Source organism: Apostichopus japonicus, chromosome 1 (genome assembly GCF_037975245.1).
Source record: "Apostichopus japonicus isolate 1M-3 chromosome 1, ASM3797524v1, whole genome shotgun sequence".
NCBI lineage: Eukaryota > Metazoa > Echinodermata > Holothuroidea > Aspidochirotida > Stichopodidae > Apostichopus > Apostichopus japonicus.
The window spans coordinates 2588854-2614696 of record NC_092561.1 but is presented as its reverse complement, the minus strand read 5'-3'; the positions used below and the strand labels follow the sequence as shown (position 1 = coordinate 2614696).

Genomic DNA, 25843 nt, shown 5'->3' with positions numbered 1-25843 from the left:
ATCATAGGTTTTATACAGGAATCATAGGTTTTTTGTTGGTGTTTTTTTTATAAAGTGACCAACTTCAGAGCCTTCAAATCTGCTAACACAGAATTTGAGCACTACATTACATCATGTCCTAAATATAGATCTGTTGAATATTCATGTACATGTACAGCAGTTTTTATGCACAGGAATCATAGTTTTTTTGTTGGTGTTTTTTCTTATAAAGAGACCAACTTCAGAGCCTTCAAATTTGCTAACACAGAATTTGAGCACTACATTACATCATGTCCTAAATATAGAGCTGTTGAATATTCATGCTGTGATATAATTCTTAATACCTGTACCATACCACCCAAACAGAAAACGGAATTGTGCGGATTTATTATGATCTACCGTAAAATGTGGGGACATAACTTTTAGAGAATCAGAGTAAATCTGAGAGTGTATGGGGGTTTTATTCATCTGAAAAACACAGTGAGTCATTTCCACTGGCAATTATGAAATTACAAAAAAAAAAGTTTCTTTAAGGTTGTGATCTAACCATCTAAACTGTGAGAATTTTGAAATTTAGCAATTTGTCAAGGGAACACACCTCGTCACAGGATGTTCAAAGCCATGTTTTTCACATGATTGTGTTCTTATTAAAGGCCTGTTATACAAGAAAATTTGACACTTCCATACAGTTCTGATGTAGACACATCATCAAATGCAAAATGGTACTTGAAAAGACACCCATGTTTATATTAAAATAGATTTGTGGCATGCACACTGGGGTGACCAACGTATAGTACCTGGGATAGTCCCTTGTTGGTTCATTAGTGAGGGAGACATCACTGTCATACCCCGCATAGTCATTCTTTGCCCCTTCAACCAGAGTCTCGTCCACATGTAAAACGGCGGATGGGTGGATGATGTCATCGTCATCAATGCTATCACTGATAGGGGGCAGCAGAGAATGGGGCAGAAAATATGGAGACGGGCAAATCATACCATGTCACCCATACATTGTATTACTAAAACAAAGAGCAGGAGAGCTGAAGAGGGCTCTGTCTGGAGGGAGGGGAGGGGCACAAACTTCAAGGGGGTGGGACGTGTGACTTTAATTTGAAGAGGCAAACCACAAAGTTAACTCCACACAGTCTGACAAAAGTTAGTCCGTAGCGTTGCATTTCAGCGTTTGAATGATTTCTTCAACGAAGTGGACTTTTTATCTACATGTTATCTTTGTTTTTATTTAGTACCTTTTTCAACAAAAGGGCACAATTTAAAATAGCATTTTTATTAGCAGATAGCACACTTTTTAAAAGGTGTTTTAAGTTAATGAGCAGAATGTTTAAAATATTACATATGTTATTATTTTGAAAATGTAAACACATCAACAAGATATACAGTGTCATTGTTTATTTTGCATTCGTTTGAATTTTACAGGATCTAAAAGCCTTCGGCAGCAGTTGTTGGAGGCTTCCCGGATAATGTGGTCTGCCTTGCAAAATGGCAAAACTTTGGGAATTTAGGAAGATGATGTGATAACTGCCCTTCTTTTCTGTTTCCAAAGTAAATGGATCAGGTCCACAGTGCATTAGAGAGACCTTATTGTGAGTGCATATTCCCTTACTTGTACTGGGGCATTTTCAAAACTTAGTACCGTTATTTATGCCAAATTTAGTACTCGTTTTCCCCCTTAAAGCCTTGTACTCAAATGAAAGTGGATTTGTACTCATACTATTAAACTTGTACTTCAAGTCTGATACTCAGTGTTTAGTTTGTCAGTGTGGACAGAATGTAATTTGATTAATGCTTGTGTTTCTGTTAATATCCATCATCGGTAGGTCAGATAGATCAGAAACCTTGAAGAAAAGCATTCAGGAGGGACAGAAACCTACATTCTGAATCCAAAGAGGAAACCAAATTTACGAAAGGCTTGATTGCAAGTTTTCGGCTCCCTGTGTGCTAGGAGGGGGATCGGAGGTGATGGGGAGTGGGGCGGGGAGGGGTTGGGGACTTGAAGACAACTTGATTGAAGACCTGTCAAATTTCCAACCCCCCCACCTCCCTTTTTTTTCTGCTCCTTTGATCGGTTGTTGGTTTATAGATGACAAGTAGCAGTTGGAAGCCCCAGCAGCACTCTGGTATATACAATAATTCTCAACTCTGACATGTGTATTAGTGCTTGAAAATGACTACTTTTGCAATACCAAATATCTGATATCGCTGCACCTCCAGGGATGTCAATAGCAAGAGAGGGGGGAGGGGGGAGGAGTCCCAGAGCTCTGTGGTAGTTGAAAGTGGGAATGCGAGAGAAACATAGAAACGATGAACGTGTAATGTCTCTAATTTACAAAGGAAAGTATTTAAGTCCGACAATTTCAGGAGAAATGTTGGGAGCTGTTGCTACTAACATATCTAGACCACTCTATAACAGCTGGGAGAGAATAAAAGCTGATGTAGCTAATTCACTTCTAATTCTAATAAACATTTAAATATTTTTTTAGATCCGATACTTGCGACGGATACAAAGACATGGTTAATGACCACAACGACGTACCTTCTAGACTGCAGTAACTGGCCACTGGTTGGTATGGGCAACGAATTACCCAGTATGAGATGAGGGGGTACACGATGCGACCCTTCTTGAGCCAACAGGTCCGGCATCGACCCCGCTTTCTGATCCGATGCCAGGGGCGAGGGTTTGGTCCTCTCTGGATCTAACACGTACAAGTCGTCCGAAGAGATATCAGTGATGTAGTGAAGATGTTCCTGCGATCGGTCGATCCGGAAGAACCTATCGGCTGTCGTTGCTGAGAAAAGGACAAATGAAATATGCCGATAAATGTCATCTATCTTCCAAATGATTGGACTCGATGGACTTTTATTAGTTTTCATCTCACTTACTCGCCTAAGGACCAATGTCACCCACATATTTTCTGAAGATTTACTTCATTCGAGTCTTTAAAGAATCCTTTTCTTTTAAGGTTCTGTACCTCTAGATTTATCATCTTTGAAGAGAGCAAGTTTAACAAAAACTCAAATCCTTGATCTGTATAAATTTGTTGGTCTAAATTCAATCTATAGTTTAGTAATATTTTGAGCAACAATATGGAGATCCATAGATGGTTCATCTGCAGACCAAGATTAATATATTGCTCTATTAGATGCCGTCAGATTCAAGAAATTCTGTAAAATTGCCAACGTCAGTTAAGCTTCGTTTAGTTTAGTATTTTACCATTAGAATTCAGGAAAACAAAACAGAAGCCAATACCCTATCCAAGTTGGATCAAGTTGGGAGTGAAAAATATTATAATCAATATCTGTTCAAAAATGCAAGATTAAGAACCAACTATTTCTAGATAAATAGTGAAAAGTTAACATTTATCGAGCAAACAACAAAAGGTTAAGACCAAAAAAAGAACAACGACAACAAAGAGAGAGATTATCACGTTTGAGACAACAAAGACTTTAGTCTGAGACAAAAGAAGTTATAAATTTGGGAAACTGAAATCCCAAATTTGAAATTGAAATCTGTACCATAATGCAAGATTAAGAACTAACTATTTTTAGATAAATAGTGAAAAGTGAACATTTATCGAGCAAACAACAAAAGGTTACGAAGAAAAAAACAAAAACAAAAAGCAAAGAGATTATTAAGTTTGAGACAAGAAAGTTTTTAGTCTGAGACAAAACAGGTAATAAATTTGGGACATTGAAAAGTACAGACAAAATAAACCTGTCCTGATTAACAAATGTAAATATTTCTTTGATATTACTGAAGGTTTTCAACCTTTTCACTACCACAAACCATATAAAGAAACAAAGATGAGATTCACTCCAGGCCCTATTTCAGTATTATAAAGGGCATGAATTTTGTGAGGTAATATAAGGTTGTCTCTGGATATTTTTCAACTTCTTAAATGTCTTTCGTATATTAAAAAAAAAAACATTGATTTTTCTCCTGCTGAGTTAGAGGCGTACTTCAAAATCACTAAATTTAGTTAAGTTTCTCATAAATGACACATCAAGAATTGACAGGCCTTGAATAATTTACATGGGATTTTTTAAATGCTAAGTTTTTCCATACATGAAAATGTTTATACACACAGACCTTTTTTAAGTTAGGTATGACCCAAAGAGTTGCACTAGGTTTTTGGGCTTTTACACTTCTAAATATTATCTTACATCACATAATTTTAAACCAGGAAGATTTACTGTAGTATCCCATCAAGCGCAAATTAATATGAAAAACTTGATAATTTTTTCTTTACATTTTAAACTTCTACAATAACAGATATCGGCTAAAACCATGACAATTTAACAGACGATTCATTGGATGAACTGTACTGAGCTTCAAAGACTGGAAGAAGGACACTGATAATTGAAATGATTAATTTTGTCCAAATCTATGAGAGCCTGTCGAACGCCCTAACAAGGGTAACTATGGAGGTAAGTTTGATTGATAATAAGAAATAAAGAGGAACTGCAATACACAATAGTTCTTGCAGATAGAATCTGCATAGCAGAATATGAATATTCAGTATGTACATGAGGACCATGAACCTCCCTCCCTTCCCTCCTGTTACCCCCGCTCTTCCCTCCTGTTACCCCCTCCCCTCCCTCCTGTTACCCCCACTCTTCCGCCACCAACCCCTTCTTCTTTCTTCCAAGTTTTCCCTGAACATGCAAAACGCTATTATTACAGTGTGAGCTTATCACAAGGTAAACCTACTTGAGACACAATAGCACTAAAAACATGAACATTTAAATAACACACCAACAGCAACAGAGAAAAATAAGTGTCGGGCAGAATTAGGGGGTAGGGGATGGGATAAGGGGAGGGTGTAGGATGTAGGGGTCAGGGAATGAAAGCTGACATGATTTTATCCATATGGAGAATGTGTAAAAAAGGCTCTGAGGGATCAGAGAAAACCATAGTACAAATTTGACATCTTCAATTGGTTAAATTACAAAACAAATTTGAATATCTATATTTTTTTTTACATGAGAAATCTCCTATTTGAAAATGCATGCATGGTTGGTTGAAGAGAGGTGCATAGTAGGGAAAAACACACAAGGCGCATTCTCAAATTACGAGAAAGTGGCATTGAGACCATCAAACAGAAACAACACCAAGAATGTAACCCTACAGCACAAGTAGCAAGAATGTAGTGCATGTAGAACTGCCAGATGCACAGCAGACTATAGTAAACACATACCTAAAGAATAACACAGCAAGAAATCAGCAAAAAATAGCCAAGCAGTTTGCAAAAAGGAAAATCTACCGGACGAAGACAACGACAAGTGCAGCACAAAGAAGACCTTTAGGGATGGGGAATTGGCAGTGGAACAACATCACCACGGTAACATCAACATCACCATGGTAACTGCAACATCACCACGGTAACTGCAACATCACCATGGTAACTGCAGCATGACAGTAACTTACAATCTAAGAAGCACCAGGTCGGGGAAAGGCTGGACGCTGACCCGTTGGCGCTGTTGTCTTGTAGGATATAGACCTCTAAGAGACGGTCAATGTGCGCACGAATATGCTCCAGGTTACTGTCAGTGTCCACTAGTATGATACCCAAAGGAACGGCTGGTTAGCAGCAGCGGAGGAGGAGGTTAGGTGGGTAAGAGAAATTAAAGTCAACCGATCCATTAGTGAGTAGGAATGTAATAAACGAAAATATCAAATAAGCTATCAAAATGGATGGAGGTATAAATATAACGGAAAAAACAAAACTGAATCCCAGGGACACATGATATGAGAGAGTTTAGTATCCCAAATGAAAACAAAAAGTATTTCCTCAGGAAATTAATTAGCTTTGTTGCTTAGATTTATCGCATAGAATAATGTCACACAAATCGAGGAAATGCAGTCTCAGGAGAGATTCCATTTTTTCTTAGACTGCTAAATATGAATTAGATTGTAACTGAGGGTAACTCACTGAACCCCCTATTTGAAAGTTCTAGTGCCCCAGGCTATGCCCCCTCTGTCATTAGAGGTCTGGATTGGTCCCTGATAACTTAAGAGTTTTGTGTACAAAGGCCTGGCTACTTCCAAAATTTATGGGGGGGTTTTTACTGGGGTTTTTTTTTTCTTTGGGTGTATCGTAACACCCAACTGTTGCTAATTCAAAACTCACTGCAGCCATAAATGAATGAACAAAGCTCACATCACAGATACAAATGACCTTGCTTCCCAACTGAAACTAATTGTTTTATAATTCCGACAAGTTTCAACAACAGTTACTAAAGAACAACAGTTACTAAAGAAGGTTATTCTAACTCAATCGAGCATTAGATATTACAAAATTTGAAAAAGTTTCCCCTTTCTAATATCAATATTGTCAAAAGGAAACCTCGCTTTGTGATTTCAAGCTTATTTGTGAGAATTGGTTTCACTTCTCTATCTGTCAATTCCTCTTTCCATTTGATTTTATCGCCTTTAAATTCATAAAAGATATTTTCCTTTCATCAACTCTGATCAGTATAATTGTCATACCTGACTAAGATGCCTCAATTAACTTTTAATTATTTCATCTTTCCCTAAATACTCTATGAAAGTCTGTGTTTTAACTTTTGCCTAAAACTAGCAGCAATTAGCTAAGTTGATTTAATAGTCAGTTTATGGATTAAACAAAAATAAAAATGAAATAAAGTTTAAAAGGTAATGAAGTATGGCAACAGAGATGTCCTCTCTCTTGTGTTCAATTATAACATGTGATGTCACATAAAGCATTCCCCAGCGCTTGTATCTTGTTTCCCTTCAAAAATTGAAATGACTGCTTTTAATATTGTAGTGGACTAGTGGAATAATGGGTTCTATCTTAGTAAAAGGACACCAGGAAGTAAGACGAAGGCTTGGTCCATGGAGATGAAAGAGGGACGGTCAAATAAATAAGTTATTGTTGCAAACGGCAGTTTTGGTATAACATCTGCTTACCATGTGACAACCTTACCAGTTTGAGAAAGAAAAAAAACACAATTGTAGCAATGTTGCCCAACTTAGAATATTAATTCAGTAAAAGGATGAAAAAGATGATTTCACTTGTTCTTTCAAAATGTAAATGTTAATGACAAACACATGGTTTTATAAAAATTTTTAAAAAATTCTCTTTTCTTAAAAATTTTGATTCTTTAACTGAAGAAAGACGAAGAGATGAATTTCCTTCTGGATTCAGAAAAAATTCTTGTTTCATTTCACTTCATCTGTTTTCAAGATCTTGAAAAATAAAATCTGTTTGGTCCATCTTTATGTTAAATAATTGTTGATTTTAATCAGACAATGCAATAATGAAAGTAATTAGCCTAATTTCCTTGTATCCCAAAGGAAAATTTAATTAATACTGGGCGATTGAGCTACCGTGAAACAATAATCAGATTTTTTCATGTTGAAGAGAATTTGCTGAATTTCTGCCTTACAAAACCCTACCCTTATTTTCCCCCACCCCTCCTTAGTCCCCCCACATCCCCCTCCCCCACCTCCCCCTATCGTTCATGATGATATATATAGATATGTAATGGAAGAAGATACAGTATATTCTTACAGGCTTTCTTGAGTTTCTCCTTGTCGTAGTTTAGTCGTTCGTAGTCGTGCATGCTGATACGACTGACTTGAATTCTCAGCCTATCGCTGGACAGCGGATTGCTGGAAAGTGATCAGAAAATAGGAGAAAAGAATGATCACAGCGAGCAAACAAAATCTAGACAAAAGAACCCAAGCTTTTAAATTATCCTCATGTCACAGACATCACCAATAATTAGTATATCCATATGTAAGAACTATTTTCTGCTGCCAAAAACAAATGGTAAGCATATACTGCTTGTTTCTGAGTCTAAACTTGAATTAAGTCCATCAAAACTGGAAAGAAGCTAGTTAACCTCAACCTGACAAAATGAAGAAGAAAAAATAATAGAAAAAAAAAAACTGACCAAATAGTAAGCTTTTTGTGATGAATACATTTGAATACAGCTGAATACAGTTGTGATGAATACAGATGAATACACGAGTTCCTGCTTGCAGGAGGATCTAATATACATACATATACATACATAAATACATACATTGATTATAAATGCATCGAAACATGAATGATACATTTAAAGGCAATCTATTCAATATTTCATTTATGTCTGTGTAGAGTTACAAACATATGCATCCCCAGAAAGAAAAAAAGCACAGGGGAAGGGGAGAGGGGGCACTGATTTTTCCCACACCCACTGTTACAAATTCAATCTTACTCTGAATTTAGAGGTACAGAACCACGTCTCTTTGGTTTCAAGACCATGTTGGCCTGATTCCTAAGAGAGACCTCAATGATGCTTGGCGGGAGCCGGCACGGTTCGCCGTCCACCTGGATCGGCAGACATGACAAGGTCGTGACCTTAGCTTCCCGACACTGGCAGATTCTCTCTCCGTGACCTCCGACATAGAGGGCAGCCTACAATAAAAGAAACAATGAACGATTACAAAAATGAAAGACAGTAAGCGGCACCACCAAACACCAAACTGCAGTTGGTAGACTCTGGCATAAAAGCTTATAGCTTGAGAGAAAAGACCAGAAATGGATAAATCTTATAGTAGACCAACCCTTAAACATAAACAAAAATTACTTTGTCCCATTGTTACATGTAATTTTCCCTGTGAGGGGGAAGTTTTCCTGGAAATATCCCCTCCCCCTCCTCCTCCCCCTCATTTTGACTCTAGGAGGATCCTCAAGGTACCTACCAGATGAGAAGGAGTGCACCCGATCACCTCCAGGAAACCATCATCCTGCCTCTGTTGTTCAAACTGTGGATTAGCTGAGGAACTTGGAGTTCCCCACGGAGCTGTACCGCCTCCGTATCTAGGGTAAATGCAAAATGTTTTATCAATTCTAACATTCTTCATCACTGAGGAACATTAATTCACAATTGTATTGGTGAGTCCAAACCATGACTTATATTTTGCCAATCTTATAAATGACTGATTCTCATCATCATACCAGGTTTAGAGATATAAATAGAGAAATTCTGCCATTAACGAGTGACTTTTGAATTTTTACTCCCAATTGAGCATTTGTAAAATACGTCCCTTTATTGTTTCTTGCCATCAAATAACTCTTTCAAAGTCAGCCACTTGAATTCCTCTTTGCAGCTATTAAAGTCAAACATACGGTGTCAATATCATTATGTTAGGCTAATGGGCCTATATATACACTTGATAAATCTGAATTAAGTTTCATTTTGCTTTAGGTCAACATGTATTATATATCAACCTGAACATAATCAAGGAAATTTGTTTGATTTCCAATGATGACAGGTAGCTTTTTCCATCGAAAGGTTAAATTTTTGGGTTTCAAGCTATTATAAAACTATAGGCCACCCTGTACACTTGAAACCGTGTCAAGAGCTGTACTTGTTCTGGAAGTATTTGGTGTTTTTATTCCACTGTGTATTACATATTTTATGCTGTTGAATGCATAGCAAAATGCCACAATAAGGTAGTTGTATGACTGAAGGTTTCATAGTCGAGATAAGAAATCAACATTTAAGGAAAGTTTTCCAGTTCGCTGTAATGTGTGGTAATAGCTAACATGAAAAGAACACTGTAGACAAAATAATGAGGGTTCTTTTCAAATCATTCAAATCATAGTGAAAAGACCTTGAGAAGATTTTTACTTAAATTTATCAAGTGGATGATTTTATTTTGAATAATACTTGCTAGATTTGAGAAAATTGGCAATAAAAATTTAAAAAGCAGGTTTAGCAATTCTTCAGAGGTATGTGCAGTAGAAGTGAAAGTGTAGAATGTGAAAGAAGACTGACTGAAAAGTTTAACATTTTTTTTTAATTTTCAGAAATCGACATCCTCTTCAAAACAAACTAGACTGTATCCTGTGAAATACAAAGATAAATGTAGTCCTTTTTGATTAAATATGTGACATCTTACTTGCTTATGTTTAAGAAGAGCAAGCAGTGTATCTTGAGCTCCCGTAGTTTGTTAGTGTAGTCAAAACCGTCGCATTCCAAGATCACGTGTTTGGTCAAATCCTTGGACTGCCTTTTGAGGATGTCCGTTCCCCCGACCCTAGCAAAGTACATCCGATTCATGAAACGACTGCTAAACTTCTCAGGGTTAGCCTCTGGATGGTACAAAATGAGACAACACAATGAGATGAAAAAAGAAAGGAAGAAAAGCAATATCAAATCACATGATAGTTAATATATAATCAGGCTATTCACTTTAAAATGTACTTTATCAAGACATGAGACCTACTTTGTTAGTATGCGTATTTCAACTGATGATATGACATCTAAAGCAATATAACATCACACCTCACGGGTTGTGGTTTCATTCCATCACTGAGGTAAATTATTAACCAATGGCTTTTTACATCATTCAATCGGCATTGTCAGAGCTTGTCATCTGATATTTCATTTATTTATTTGTTTTCTCACAACATTCAGGTGATAATAATATATATATTATAACAAAAATACAAAGAGTTGCGAAAGGAAGTGCTCTATAAAACCTTTATGGCTTAACGAGTAGAGCGCTCTCTATACTTAAATGTGAAAAAATAAATATGTCTCTAAACAAGAAACAAACAAAAACGAAGAGAAAAAAACCCTGACTCTGTCCCCACGCAACCCCTGCCATGACTTTCCCACCTTTCCCCACCCATAACTCCCAGCTAAAAACCCAGCCGTCTATGATGGAATGCCACAACAAGATTGGATCAACTGTTTCCAATTGATGCGTAGTGTAGTAAGAAACATCACAAGATTCAGAATATACCCATTTGAGTTTTTACCATCACAAAATAAAACACTATATCTCTTCTCGGCAGAATAATTAATTTTACGCCTGCTAAATATACCATCTTCCAGACCATATGCCCGTTCAGCTTGGTAAAGTTTGATTACCATGTGACAAATACAAAAAGTCATGCCTTTGTCACGTGCCAGTTAACAGTTGTCATCGAGAGTATGTCGGTTATTTTATTTATAGCCTCTTCTTTCATATGAATACTGGATGAGAAAATTTCTCTGAAATTGTCTTTTTCTAAACTGCTTATAACAGCTGCCAGATGCTGATGGATTCTTTTCGTCAAAAACAAAAGAAATAACCAAGGTATCAAATGTTGTATACAGTGACGCTCTCGTTGGGAACATCAGTAAACTTTATTTATGAACAAAACAAAACAAAGTGATCAATTTCAGAGAAGGGGGAAGTGCAATGTTTTTGCAGTGAACTAGTCTGTCCGGAATACGGTCAGTCCTGCATGTATTGATCACTTTAGTACAGCTTTTGCCTGTTTATCTTGTTTATTTATAAATCTGTTTATTTATAGTTTTAAGCTTGTTTCATTGTACACTGTGTTCCAGTAAAGTGTGCAGTTTATCTGCAGTTGAAGCTCAATGAAGTTCAGTTAAGTAAAGCAAGCCATACAGTGGCTAGATTGGAACCCTAATTGCTATGATGTGATGACATCTTTTTTCTTTTTTTTTTAATTTGACAAGTTGATTTTCTCTGCAAGTTTTTACACTGTTGCTGGCATTTCCAACCTCCACGTGCAGTGTGATACAGTGGGTTGCTATGCAGCCCCCAACCTCGACGTGCAGTGTGATAACAGTGGGTTGCTATGCAGTCCCCAACCTTGACGTGCAGTGTGACACAGTGGGTTGCTATGCAGTCCCCAACCTTGACGTGCAGTGTGACACAGTGGGTTGCTATGCAGCCCCCAACCTCGACGTGCAGTGTGACACCAGTGGGTTGTAGCCCCCAACCTTGACAAGCAGTGTGATACAGTGGGTTGCTATGCAGCCCCTAACCTTAACATGCAGTGTCACAGGGGGTTGCTATGCAGTCCCCAGCCTCGACGTGCAGTGTGGCACAGTGGGTTGCTATGCAGCCCCCAACCTTGACGTGCAGTGTGACACCAGTGGGTTGCTATGCAACCCCTAACCTTAACATGCAGTGTGACACAGTGGGTTGCTATGCAGCCCCCAACCTCGACTATAGTGTGACACAGTGGGTTGCTATGCAGCCCCCAACATGTCACATAGCTTGCTATTCTGAACATACCTCTCGATTCGTGGAATTCAAGAGCTGTCCGTGCGTCTGCTCCTAGACTGAAGTAATTATTGAACACCTCCACAGGTCTACTCTCTGCTCTGTCGGCTTTCTCTTCCTTTGAAAAACTGACCTCTGGATTTGCTTGAATATCTAAACTCCATCTGTGGTGACGATAATGAAAAATGACAACTGATCAACTTAGTTTGAAGTGCATAACAAATTATAAATTTATTAAAATGGCACATTCTCATGATGATCTGTACTATCTCGGGTAAAGTCTTTCCCGATTCAAGAAAAATATATGATCATTTATCATTAGAAATACAGAAATTGCCACTGCAAATATATCAATTAGAAGACAAAAGTAAAATATTTTGATGGAGAACCCCTCTTCAAGACACCTCCAAACTCAGAATAATCAATCCTTTTTTTTCGTTCTTGAACAGTGCTATTTAAACATACAAGAGCACCGATGGGCGCAGTCACTTAATATACTATTGAATGGTAGTTTAAGAACATATCCAGAAAATGCTGCAGAGGGACAACATTTTCAAAGATAATGTAGTAAATTTAGTTACAAAGAACTGGTCTGGAGAAGCAAATGTTTTGCAAAGATAATGCAGTAATTAAACAAAACAAAGCAAGCAAATGGTTTTCAAATATAATGTAGTAATTTAAAACAACAAAACAAGACTCTATGAACCCTAGCTGACCTTTGACCTCAATTACATGAGCAAGCCACATGACCCAGTACTAGCAGGTCACCATGCAAAAATATGGAGAACTGGCATTGCATTCTGTACAAAAAGTTGTATTTACTCTGATTTGTTAAACAAGACTAATTTTGACCCTTAGATGACCTTTGACTTCAAACTGAAAACTTGTAACAGCTCGAACAGCCAAAGATCATATTGGGTCCAAGTTTCATCACAACCCATCGACCATTCTATGAGTAGAAGCCATGTTTTCCAAGTTTGGACAGACAGCTAGACAGAGGCATGCTCCATCATTACCATTGGCTCATACAGCAGTGTTCATAGAAGTTTATGAGAAAAACCAGATTTTTTTATGTCTTCAAGCCTCAGAAAAGGAAACTTGTCTATAGATACAAATATTTTATTCTTGTTTCAAAGACACAAGTAGTAATCCTAATACTTTCCCAACATCAGAACTGTCATCTCGACATCAGAACATGAGAATCCTGTGACCAGAGATGAACTATGTAGTGTTTATACAACAACAAAGTTAGGTCAATGACATCTCTAGATGCATTTTAATACCAGGTCAATGAACCACAATGTGATGGGCAGGCGGCCTCAACCGTGGATTGTTGTCATGAAAAGTAGATACTTGGTTTGCATTTTCAGATGAAAGAGTTTGGAATATTGCATGACAAACATAAAGGGAGTCCTTTTCCATACAGTAAAAAAAAAGAAGAAAAAAGAAACATTTTTTAATGAATATTCCAAAAGTGCCAAGGTTGTAGGTTGTTGGTAAAGGATGCAGCCAGCATGTAGATAGATCTTTGTGAGTTTGTGTATAAACAGAGAGCGGGTAGGCTACTTGTGGATAGATCTCTACATGGAAGCAACTCTTGGTGCTTGCAAAGTAAGGCACAGTGTCAAAAGAAAAGCTGAAGCAGCTGCAATGTCCCTTGCAGCAAGGCTGAACCAATATCAACCAATAAGGAGTCACCATAGACCAGCAGTGTCTATTGTGTGCAACAACACAGCACAAAACATTATGTACTTTATGCAGCCTGGTTGTCGCAACCCTTTCAGCATCCTCCTTTTGACACGGTGCCTAAGTCTCCTTCCAGAGAAATGCATGAAATGTATGTAATTATCCAGCTACTATGGCCTGTAGAAAGACTATCAGAGGCAGCATTTTTAACTAGCTTTGTAAGTGGCAGTCCACGTAGTACATGATCCAACCTGAATTAAATTCCCACAACTTCAAGCAATGACTTCATTTACATTCCCTACATATATTTGTGTATGTGGATCACAAACCTCCTTAAATAACCAATTTACAGGCTTTATTACCATCATTAAGTACTTTCATAGAATCCCTTCCACCCCCCCTCTCACCCCGCCTTATTTGATGCCATCATTCTACAATCCGAATCCAAGGAAAGGAAGGCCAGTCCTAATCTGGGAAATTGTCCACATGTACCACTGGTTTATTCCTTTCACTGTCTAACTCCACACTGCCCACCTCACACCCCCATCCCCTTTTCGCAACCCCATCAGTTGTTTCCACTCTAGGCAGGGATGATCTTCATCTCAACCTTAATATGTTGGATTCTTTACCTGTCCAACTGCACCACTTGTCCTTCTTCAGCTTGTGTAAGTATTTTTGAAATTGGTTCGTCTGTGTAACCCTGTGAATGGAAACGAAAAAGATTGGATTTTGACCACTATCCATCATTCAGCTCATGCTTTCAAGTTGCCTGGCAACAATCCTTGCATACAGATAACTCCATAGTTACGAAACACTGGTCTGGAGAAGCAAATGTAAATAACTGACGTCATAACTAAACCTGACCTACTGGCACTAGAGACAAATCTGCTTGGTTAATTTTTCCATTTGACATGTCCTTCTCCAGGATAGTGAGGGTGGGGGATAGTGGGGATGGGGGATAGTGGGGGTGGGGGAGGGGGCACTAACATCTTGTCCTAAAACTAAAACTGCCATTCCAGGTCTAACTTTTCTGGGCACTTACATTAACCTTGTTTAATTTACATGAATACTAATTAGCAATATTAAACAAGGAGCAGCCATGAAGCCATCAATAATCACTTCTCCTATTAAGAGACAAATTCATGATTTGCTTTTAATTAAGAAGCTAGATATTAAATCAGCATTTTCACTTTTTAGCAATCAAATTGTAGATTTTGTAGTAAATCTGTTTTCTTCACCAATGCTTTTAATCGATCTCATATTCCTGTATATATCTGTAGATGGTATACGTATTTTCTGTTTTATGTCATTGTTTATTCCAGATTGTTTGTAAAGCCCACATTACAAGCTAAATTACGAGGTAAAAACAGCCAGTCCTGCATCCAGAAGGAAAAATTAGCCTCGTCATGCAACCGGCTGATCTTATTACACTTAGGCTGGAGATATGTACGTACCCTTCCCCAGTTCAAGGTCCTAGCCAGGTCATTTCCAGTTCCGATTGGAAGCACAGCCACTGGTGGGAACGGTATAAACTTTAACCTGTCAATCTCCTGCAGGATCCAGCCCACAGTTCCGTCACCTCCACCGGCCAAAATTCTTATGTTGGGGCTTTTCTTGAATAATTCAAGCCTAGAAAAAGAAGTAAAACAAATGACATATTTAAAGTGCGCCCTCTTCTTCATTTCCCACAGAAATGGCAAAGTGTTGAACTTTACGAAGAGATGTCTTAGAGGATCAAACTACTTGGGACAGTGGGCAGCAAAACATGATTTTATTTGGACATTAAGAGCATTTCGGGACTTTCCTGGATATTTGCGGGAAATACTGACGATTAAACTAGCCAATCAGCATTTAAAACACCCCTAATAAAAGGGGGGGCAGAAAAGAACTACACAGGGAGAAGCTGAAACTAATTTAATAAATAAACATATCTATAATATAATAACATTCAAATCTGAGAAATACTGAATATGCATAGTAGACTTACCCAAGTCTTGGACCTTCTTGAGATAAATCAAACACTTGCCTTGGGTTCAGTAACCACTGGAATTTTGAGATGAGTTTGGCACCCTGGACAAAAGATAACAAATTAGAACAAAGCTAAATTTAATAACAGGAAACAGTAGACTAAAACTTGTTTTTTTTTTGCAGACAATAAATCAAAAATGGCAAAAATCAAATGAGGAGAAGCTAAGATGAACTGAGTGCTTCAATTAGTTTGGTCCATAATCATTATTTTTAATAAAAATGAAGCAGCTTTAATTCCTTACATATATATTAAACATTCACAGAGGTTGATAATTACACAATCGAAATAATCAAAGCCGTTTGACCTCTGTCCTTACCTTACATCATACCCAATTTTGCCCACCTCCCTGAATTAGGCTGATCCATTCCCTAATTGTGACCATGAAATTGCACTCTGAACAACCTGCCTAAAACTGCAATTATGCCAGAGCAAGTACTTAAAACAAATAGCATAATTACATGGTAACCTCCCTGTGATGATCCTTATGACCAAACACCATCAATAATGCCAAAACAGCTCAATAAGTATCAACCCATAATCAAAGATTCAACAACAGATTCAATACAAACAATACCAGCAACTTACAAAGAATTGCATGATGGGAATGCAATTACTTCCTGCAACAAGTTAATTATAGACGTAGTAAACCCAGCTTTGCTGCACTTAACACAAACTGTAGAAAGACCCAAGAACTGTTAGCAGCTGGCTATGTGTTTACGACACAAAAGTAAGTTTGGCAGTTACAAGCTATTATATATACTGTAGCAAATCATGGCCTAATATCAATTTAATTATTTGAGTATTTTGCTATTTAAATATGACCCATTGATGGAGATAAGATATATTAGTTGTAACCAAAAAAACAAGACTTCCCCCCCCCCCTTTTAAGTGTTTAATACTTTGATGATTAATACTTTGAAGAGAGTGTTTTACACATATTCTGATATGCAAGGAGGAGATGAGTCAGTTTTATAACTGAATATTATTCATACTTATTCATAGTTAATGCAGAGTTGTAAAACAAAAAAGTTGAAATTTGAGAATGTTGTTTGCAAAAGTACTTTCATGTGAGGCTTTTATCCTCCATGTGTTTGTTCCTGCTCTCCTTCGATTTAGAAGATCCACCAGTAAAAAACAAGCCAGGCAGTTATTATGGACAGCTGTTTCCCTCAAGTTAAAGGCCAAACGAGTCCAGTTTCAAATCAATCAATAACTTTGCTGTGCCAATTCTTCCGTGATGAATGGCGTTATTCTATAATTATCTCTTCTTTCTTTCTGTCTGAGATGTCAATGACAGATTACCTTCCTTGTTTCAATTTTTTTTAGATGCTTTCCTTTTCTCTTTTCTCACGTTTGAATAATTTGCAGTACTTATAACTAACTCCCACTCAGATGCAGCTCAAATAATCGAGTACAGTTACACAGTCTCAGCCATACATGAATACATTCTGCAGTGTGACAACACAATGTACATAAGCAGTCTGCAAACTTTGAGACCCACAACCAGGATCTTCCACTGAGCTACAAACCCACCAGAAACATCCCTCCCCTCCCCCTTCCCATTCCCCTTCTGCACCCCACCCCACATCATCAATGCTCTGAATGCATTCATGCAAGGTAGCTCAATAAATTATGGACTTGATACCCTATGGACTCGATACACTATGTATTGATGTCATGTATTGATACCCTATGTATTGAAACCCTGTGTATTGTTACCCTATGTATCGATAGCCTATGTATTGCTACATATGCATTGATACCCTATGTACTGATACCGTATGTGTTGATACACTATGTACTGTTACCCTATGTACTGATACCCTATGTATTGATACCCTATGTATTGATACCATATGTATTGATACCCTATGTACTGTTATCCTATGTATTGATACCCTATTTACTGATACCCAGTATTGATACCCTATGTATTGTTACCCTATGTATCGATAGCCTATGTATTGCTACATATGCATTGATACCCTATGTACTGATACCGTATGTGTTGATACACTATGTACTGTTACCCTATGTACTGATACCCTATGTACTGATACCTTATGTATTGATACCATATGTATTGATACCCTATGTACTGTTACCCTATGTATTGATACCCTATTTACTGATACCCAGTATTGATACCCTATGTATTGATACCATATGTATTGAAGACCTATGTACTGTTACCCAATGGACTGATACCACATGTACTGATACCCTATGTATTGATACCCTGTGTACTGTTACCCTATGTATTGATACCCTACGTATTGATAACCTATGGATGGACTTGATACCCTATGTATTGATGTCCTGTGTATTGATGCCCTTTGTATTGATACCCTATGTATTGATAACCTTTGTATTGATACCCTATCTAATAATACCCTACAGTATGTAATGATATCCAGTGTCAGCAGCCCTCAAGAACTGTAGATAAATATTTCCATGTCTTCTCACAACCCGCCAACAAGTTTTGGGAGACTATAGAAGTTTGCAAATCCTAGGCTTACAACCACTTTTACAGTGAATGCATGTGTGTATGTTCTGGTAAACTAATTAGCATATTCAGTGAAGCTAGGAATAACAGTAAAGTACTCTGTCAGAAAAGTCACCCAAGATAGAGCCTGATGGGTTGAGGGGTGGGGGGAGAGGGTTCTTGTAACATATGCATAGCATATAGTAGATAATTTAATTGGCTTGTGTAGTGGTGGTGGTGGTTGTGGTGGTGGTTGTGGTGGTGGTGGTGGTGGGGGGACCTTGTAACATATGCATAGCTTGTAGTGGCTAATTAATGTGGCTTGTGTAATTGCTATGGGGAGGGGGAAGGAGTGTTGTTGTAATGTATGCATAACATGTAGTAGCCATTTAAATCAGGTTGTGTGATTGCCGGAGCATGGTAAAAGAGGTGGTTGGGGGAGGGGGGCCACTTTGGTATACTGTATGCCTTGCATGTAGCAGCTAATTCACCCAGTTGGCCTAATTGCCAAAGCATTTAACAAGTTGGAAGGGAACTTGTTGTTATGTCTGAGATACTATATGCAAATAAGATAATCTAGACCTTAAGGTGTCTACATCAACAGAATCGGATTTAACTTCACAGACTGTGAAAGTTGCATCGGTTGACTGTGAAATAGCTACCATCAGGTTTATCTCTATTTTGGCTGGAATTTTAAAATAGTATTGATACCATGGCAACAGTGACTTCAGCAGTACAAGCATGCTGGTATGTTTACCTGTTCCACTTATTAGATTTCTTAAACAGTACTCTCCGTGGTCATATGATCAAGGTAGAAGGGTTTAAGTGGTACTTTGATTACCAGTTAAGATGTCAAAAACAAAACACTCTAGTCGTTTACCATTAGTTCATTTTAAACTGAAAAGCAAAGCATAAATTAGAAGAAAAAACAATTCTTCCAAGCCATCATCAAACATTAATAAGAATCAAAACAACAAATTAAAATACAGTTGTTCAAGTTTCAATTGGAAAAACAAAAAAAATCAAATCTTTCTAAGTTTTACCCAACACTATTTTTTGGTCTTGCATGCACAAAACTAGTACAGATGCACCAAATGTCAAAAGCAAGTAATCTCCTAAAGATTGAATGAAATCGATTGATCTAGTTATCAATATATATCAAGTGACTAAGCTACAACCACATAAAACTGTTTGTTCGTTGCAATTTATAATCTTATGTTTGGTACATGCTTAAGCAATACAATACTCGGAACCTTTAATAAACAACAAGAAATGCTGTTTTTACGAAAGTGTAAAGAGGAAGTCAAAGTTTTAGAATAACCAAAGTGAGCAGGATGCAAATACTCTTTAATATGTACCTCCGGCTGAGTTTCCATGGCAACACTATCATCCATGGCAAGACTGTACATTAACCAAACATTTCAGCTGTTTCATAAATGTTGACAGTGAGTAAACAAAATTTAATTGGTTCAATGGTTCGAAACTAAGAAAAAATGTTGCTAATTTTCGCAACTAAAGGATGATGATCAAACATGCATGAGATCAGAATTATTCAAATTACTTCCAAGAAAACTTCCATATAGAGGGGAACATTTTGGTTGATTCTGAAAATCAAAATTCTGACACGATTTATTTCCTGCTTTTAAGATGAAGCATGCATGTATGCCTGAAGCATTAAAAGGCAATTAAAAATATGTAAAGTAAGTTGAGGGGTTTATTGTTGTCTTTGAAAACTTATGTTTCTGTTGGTAAATTCAACTTATATTTGTGTTATACTTTGATAAATATGATGCTCATGTATGTTGCCATGGTGATCAGACTACAAAAGTACACCAAATCCAAGAAATTAATGGTTTTTGTTGCTATATATTTTGTATGAAGAATGGCTTGAATAACTAAGAGCGATTGAAATCCTTGAAATTATACTTTCCCAATTCACACTGAATTAAAGCAGCTGAATTAACTATTAAAACAGTAAGATTGATTATATAGGACCTTGATATGATACCCTTTGGGTTCTCCACACCACGAACATTCATTTTATCGCTGAATAATTAATGACTACATTCTTGACTATAGACATTCGGCAAATACAGAGTTTTTAGCCAAAGTATTTTCATTTCATTCTAGTGGCTTTTAACATGTTCTTACTTGAAAACGATTGAACAAACAGGAACGTTTGGAGCATTTTACACCAATAAATTTATCTCACCAATCTGGTGTACTATAATCCATTCTTAAAGAAAATTGCAAAAAAGGTACTGTCAGAGTGTCACTTTAGGCCACCAATATCTCACCAGAGAATGGTGACAATGTTGAGCCCAGCTGCATCTCTGACTTCACCAGTTATGCAGCACTGAGGTTTAATGAATACTAGTAATGGTTTAATCAATGGGAATCATTTTGATTTGACCTCTATTACCTTACTTGCTTTGAAAGTATTAGGGTTAATGAATAGTTATGTAAGGATTGCATTAACAGGCATGGTTTTGGGTTGACCTCTGACCTTACCTGCTTTGCACCACTCTTAGGGTTAATGAATAATAATGGAAGAATTGCATTAACAGGCATGGTTTTGGGTTGACCTCTGACCTTACCTGCTTTGCACCACTCTTAGGGTTAATGAATAATAATGGAAGAATCGCATTAACAGGCATGGTTTTGGGTTGACCTCTGACCTTACCTGCTTTGCACCACTCTTAGGGTTAATGAATAATAATGTAAGAATTGCATTAACAGGCATGGTTTTGGGTTGACCTCTGACCTTACCTGCTTTGCACCACTCTTAGGGTTAATGAATACTAATAACGGCTTCATTAACGGGGATGGTATTGGTTTGATGATGAATGGTTTGTACTTGCTCTCGTCCACTTTCTTGGATATGGATTTCCGTTTTACAGATGGCTTCTTCTTCTTTCTCTGAGAACTTTTGAAAGACGACTGCAAACAAAAGAAATAAAAAAAGATAAAGAGAAATAGTTTTGTTACCAAGATTAATAGAGAAACAGAGGGGAAAAAAGCTCAGGCCAAAAGTAATGACACAGATCAGCTAGTGATAACATACAAAATGTTCTACACAACCAAAAGAATAATTTACCTATAATCTCTCTCTCTAGATATATACAGCAGAAGTAATTTCCACACCACTGATATGCAACAACTATGCCGATAAGTTATGAACATCTTGAACACAAATGTAACAGATAGCATCATTTACCTGGATTCCTTCTTGTAAAGCAGAAGAAAACCACACTACAGTTTTGTAATAATGCCAATAGCTTACATACATATTGAAAACAAACGTATTAATGAAAGCATCTTTTTACCTGTATCACTTGTACAGCTGAAGGGAGACACGCCATGCACTGACCATACGATGCCAAAAGCTTACGTACACATTGAAAACAAATGTAAATTTCATGTACAGCAGAAGAAAGCCACGCTGTACCACCGATATGTAATAACAAATTGCTTATTTACATATTAAAAGCAAACCAAAGCCATGCATAATTAACTCACCTGTATTCTCTGTTTAGGTAAGCGTATAATCCAAGTCGGGGGTATAATAACTGCGGCATGAATTCCTAATGTACACGGTTCCTCTATCTGTAGCATCATGAAGCATGATACTTTGTTGTGGTACTGTAAAATGAAAAGAATAAAAAAACATTCACTCTCTAATCGAGAAACATTCACTCTTTAAAAGGTTTCATTTTATATAAATCGGGTCATTCTGTGAATCCAATCTCGAGACATTTATCACATCATGACGACCATGCTGTACATGAGTAGCTGCGGGCCTGTCAAAGTTAATTCATCGAATCATTGCAAACCTTTATATTTTTAGTCTACACATTTCGGAATCTATGGAGACTATATAACTTCTATGGCCTATCAGATTTGAATTGCTTCAGGTCATTAGAAATGTCCTGGCAGGAATTGATATGCGTGAAAAACATTTTGTGTTTTTGCAATATTACCATGGCAACTCTTGTTTTACTCTCATTTGTGTCTGAGATAATTAAACACGAAGAGAAAGCTACCTTTACTGTACCATGTTGTTCCAAACCCATGCTCCTTTGGTACAGTAGGTTATGAATAACCTGCATTACTTAACGGTTCCTCTTACCCCATTCTGCCAGTATCGTGCTTTATAAGACTGTTGTCCCCAATCCAACACTGTTACAACACTTTCTTTCAGACACGTACTATGAGTGCAATACAGTAGCATTAGTATGATGTACTTAAGTAGAATTCCCCTAGATTTTAAAAAGGCCCCAAGTATGGGTAGAACTAGAAATCCACATTTCTGTCGAGTAAAGTTTACTATAACCTCCAGGTATTTGCACAATGTACTATTCCATCAATCCCACCCCCCCCCACCCCACTAGCTGAGCATACAATTTATGCAGTTTCTATTAATAACAACCTCAAGCGACGCTTCCTTCTTAGGGTTTCAATTTTGCGTGGTGCCCATTGCCATTATTTACTCACCGCTACTTTGCACCACGAACAGCTGATTGCAACGATGTCCTTCTGTTGAAAGAGCTTCTGTTGGAAGCTTTTACTACACTGTTTGCATTTGCCCTCCTGTCGCCTACGATGAACCCAGTGATGACGAATTACTTGGTTTTCTCTGTAGTTTCTGATGCCAGCATCACGAAACGTTGGTTTGCACTTAAAGTTTATCTGACGGGAGAGCCAAAGCATAATGATTTGGTGATATATCCCAATAAAATTATTCACTCAATTTCAAATATTAATTTACTAGTTTTCAACAATATAAAAGGCAACCACCTACGTAGAAGAAAAGGTCATTGTTTGCAGAAATAAAATTCATCGTGGAAACATGCAGGCGCTGACAAAACAGTGAACATTTTCAAAAACAACATGGATAACAATCTATATCGATCATTTTTCGAAATTTCCCCTGAATTTTGTCCATTGCCCTTGTACACGCTCAATCCTCGAGGCAACTGGAGACATAAGGTGTATGTCATGCGAACTAATGAATATTTCAAGTACATTTGGGGCAAATGCCAGTTTCCTTTCAGGAGCTTGAACCAGATTTTGAACAATTTCTTTGTTACACAAAGAAATGGAAATTTTCTATAACAAGTTTCACCTTATTAAAGATTTACAGCAAGCATGTTCCCAGGGAATGTAGAGTGATTTCTTGTCAAATGTTAAGCATTTTTAATGTCCAACTTTGCCGCGAGCAGAAATAGTTTATCTTTGGAAGATGGAAATTAAGGCAAATAACTAAAATTGAATGTCTGCAGACATCAATAAGGAATCTTACAAAAATGTCTGCCAGTTTTTTGTGCATATTAAAATGAAAAACTAATTTGTCTGCCACTAGCTCTGCAAATCTGCAGTGAAAACAAGATTTACATCAAGAAAAGGACCTCAAAAATACCACAATATCAAGTTTTTGGTAAATTTTAAAACCATTAGGTCATAATTTACCTACACACATATATGTGAGTATATGAGTAGTTGGGAGCAAAGCTAGCATTTATAATTTGCATAAAAGATTATACCAACATTTTTGTAAACAGATTTTTGTATTTAGTTTTACAAGTATTATTTTGATTTAAACATTTCCTTTATCACACAGCAATAAAGAAGCAAGTAACACCTGTTATTAACAATAATCTCTCAAATGGCAAAAGCATCTTCAGTGTTGAAAAAAATTAACACTTTTTCTGAATTTTTTTGCTAGCATATTTATAAATAAATATTTATAAATGATAATTTTTTTTGGGGGGGAGGGGGTAAAAACATCCTTAACCTTGCTTTATAAGTTTCCAAAAATGATTTTCTTGGTATCATTATAGTCTCATTAATCATTTCCTTAATTAGACTTGAGTAGACCTCAGTGGACCTGAGTAGACCTGAGACAAGTGGACCTACATATATCAATGACATACATAACTGAAGTGTAAGGGTTTCCTTTATATTCATTTACAATTGTAACCCATTTCTGTTATTAAAGAAAAACAAAATCAACAGAAATCAAGACAAAAACACTGGTTGTAGACTCAAATATATAACATCTTTTATACAGAATTTATCTACAAAAGATTAAAATCTTACTCTTTCCAGCTGAGGCATACAAGCTGTGTGGACCACAATTTTGCAGGCTGCACATTTACGTCTGGACCCTGCCTTCTGTGGAGAGAGACCAGAAATGCTTAATCTCACTCAGCTAATTAATCATATTCGTTAATTACAGGATAGAGCTCATATTTTGCTGCCATTATTAATAAACGTTCATCTGTAATATGTTATATTCCCTAATATGCCAAGAATTAGTAAAATCATATTCCAATGATTGGAAAATAGGTTCCAATTCTGTACAAAAATCGCTGTACAAAATTCGGGCAACAAAAAGCACGATGTTGGCACTTTGGATGGTAGAATGAGAAGGAAGGTTATTGCTTTGTTTATGAAGGTTCTAATAGTTTGAGGCTACAGTATATTTGATTATCTTTCCAAACTTGCCTTCATTATCAACTTAACATTTATTTCAATATATGTAGATATCCTGATGCAAGCTTCAGCCGGATAGGGAGAACGGGGACGTATGGTGGGTGGGGGGGGGGCTGGGGGAAGGCTGACAGAACTTTAGAATTGGTGTCTGACTCCTTTTGTAGGCCATGCCAAACTTACCCTCCACCGACATAACTGTGTCAGAGGCCCTGTTTTATGTTTGTTCAGGGCTGATGTACTTTAGTGATAATTTGCATCATGGTTATAGTGAGACACACTGACATGTCATATTGGTGTATCTATGTGCTACACACGTATATAAAGGCACAGGCTTGCACGCTCCCCTGGAGCGGAATTAAGGAGCAGATTTATGATATGTTTTAATACTGTGTTTTATAATGTAGTGGTAGATAGTTCCTGATACACTGACCTTTAACACTGTAAAACCTTAATATTTAGAACTATGTTTATCTCTAGAATACCACCCCTCCCTCCCTCCCCCCACACACATATTAATAACTTGTATGCATGTAGAACTGCTAAAGCCCGGTTTAATAGTAAATATGAAGCAACCAAACATTGCCAATGGAAGAAACTATCCTGAGATCTCCATATCTCTTCTAGGTTGTAATTTTAACAAAAAGACCTGTTTTTTTTGGGGGGGGGTGGGGAGGCATGAATGGGAGGAGAGGAAGGGAAGGGAGGGAGAGGGGAGGGGGTAATAGCATTCTTTTCTGTTCCTTAGAGACAGGCTGTGACCTTTAGGCAAGAAATAAACCTCAAAACAATTTTTTCCTCCTTGCTAATTTATTACCTTAATTAACAATTACATAGACCAAATGCATCTCATAATGTCTCTTTGTCTTTGTGTTATTAATGATAGACAAGTCAACCATGGCTAGCAAATATACACTGAAGTTGGAAAGTTATCTGTTGCATGGTAGGAATATACAACAATAATTTGTGAACTATACACACATCACCCAAAAGTGATCGAGTCACATAAATAGTTGAATGTGGGGTTATTAGCGAGGATTTTCAAGACATGGAGACACTGTACTTGTATGACTTGTGTGCTAGCTGTTTGGTTTGAACATACTGTAGACAA

At 37.2% G+C, this 25843-nt stretch overlaps 1 protein-coding gene across 12 annotated transcripts in view; it reads right to left on the bottom strand.

The window, feature by feature from the left end:
* The window catches only part of LOC139979490 (diacylglycerol kinase zeta-like), a 149035-nt gene that overhangs the window by 18140 nt on the left and 105052 nt on the right, over positions 1-25843 (bottom strand). For 8 of the 12 annotated variants that reach the window (XR_011797205.1, XR_011797210.1, XM_071990378.1 and 5 more), the window contains 15 exons: positions 24340-24414; positions 22735-22929; positions 21760-21882; positions 21010-21180; positions 15714-15796; positions 15181-15355; positions 14356-14426; positions 12053-12204; positions 9914-10106; positions 8711-8828; positions 8224-8423; positions 7530-7630; positions 5423-5575; positions 2531-2783; positions 777-920 (listed from right to left, as the gene is read on the bottom strand). Coding sequence is in view for 10 of the 12 variants with exons in the window: in XM_071990378.1 (XP_071846479.1) it covers positions 777-920; positions 2531-2783; positions 5423-5575; positions 7530-7630; positions 8224-8423; positions 8711-8828; positions 9914-10106; positions 12053-12204; positions 14356-14426; positions 15181-15355; positions 15714-15796; positions 21010-21180; positions 21760-21882; positions 22735-22929; positions 24340-24414 (2207 nt within the window). In the remaining 2 variants the exon portion in view is untranslated. The remainder of the gene's footprint in view (positions 1-776; positions 921-2530; positions 2784-5422; positions 5576-7529; positions 7631-8223; positions 8424-8710; positions 8829-9913; positions 10107-12052; positions 12205-14355; positions 14427-15180; positions 15356-15713; positions 15797-21009; positions 21181-21759; positions 21883-22734; positions 22930-24339; positions 24415-25843) is intronic. The other 4 variants (XM_071990531.1, XM_071990696.1, XM_071990833.1 and 1 more) reach the window with 3 other exon arrangements.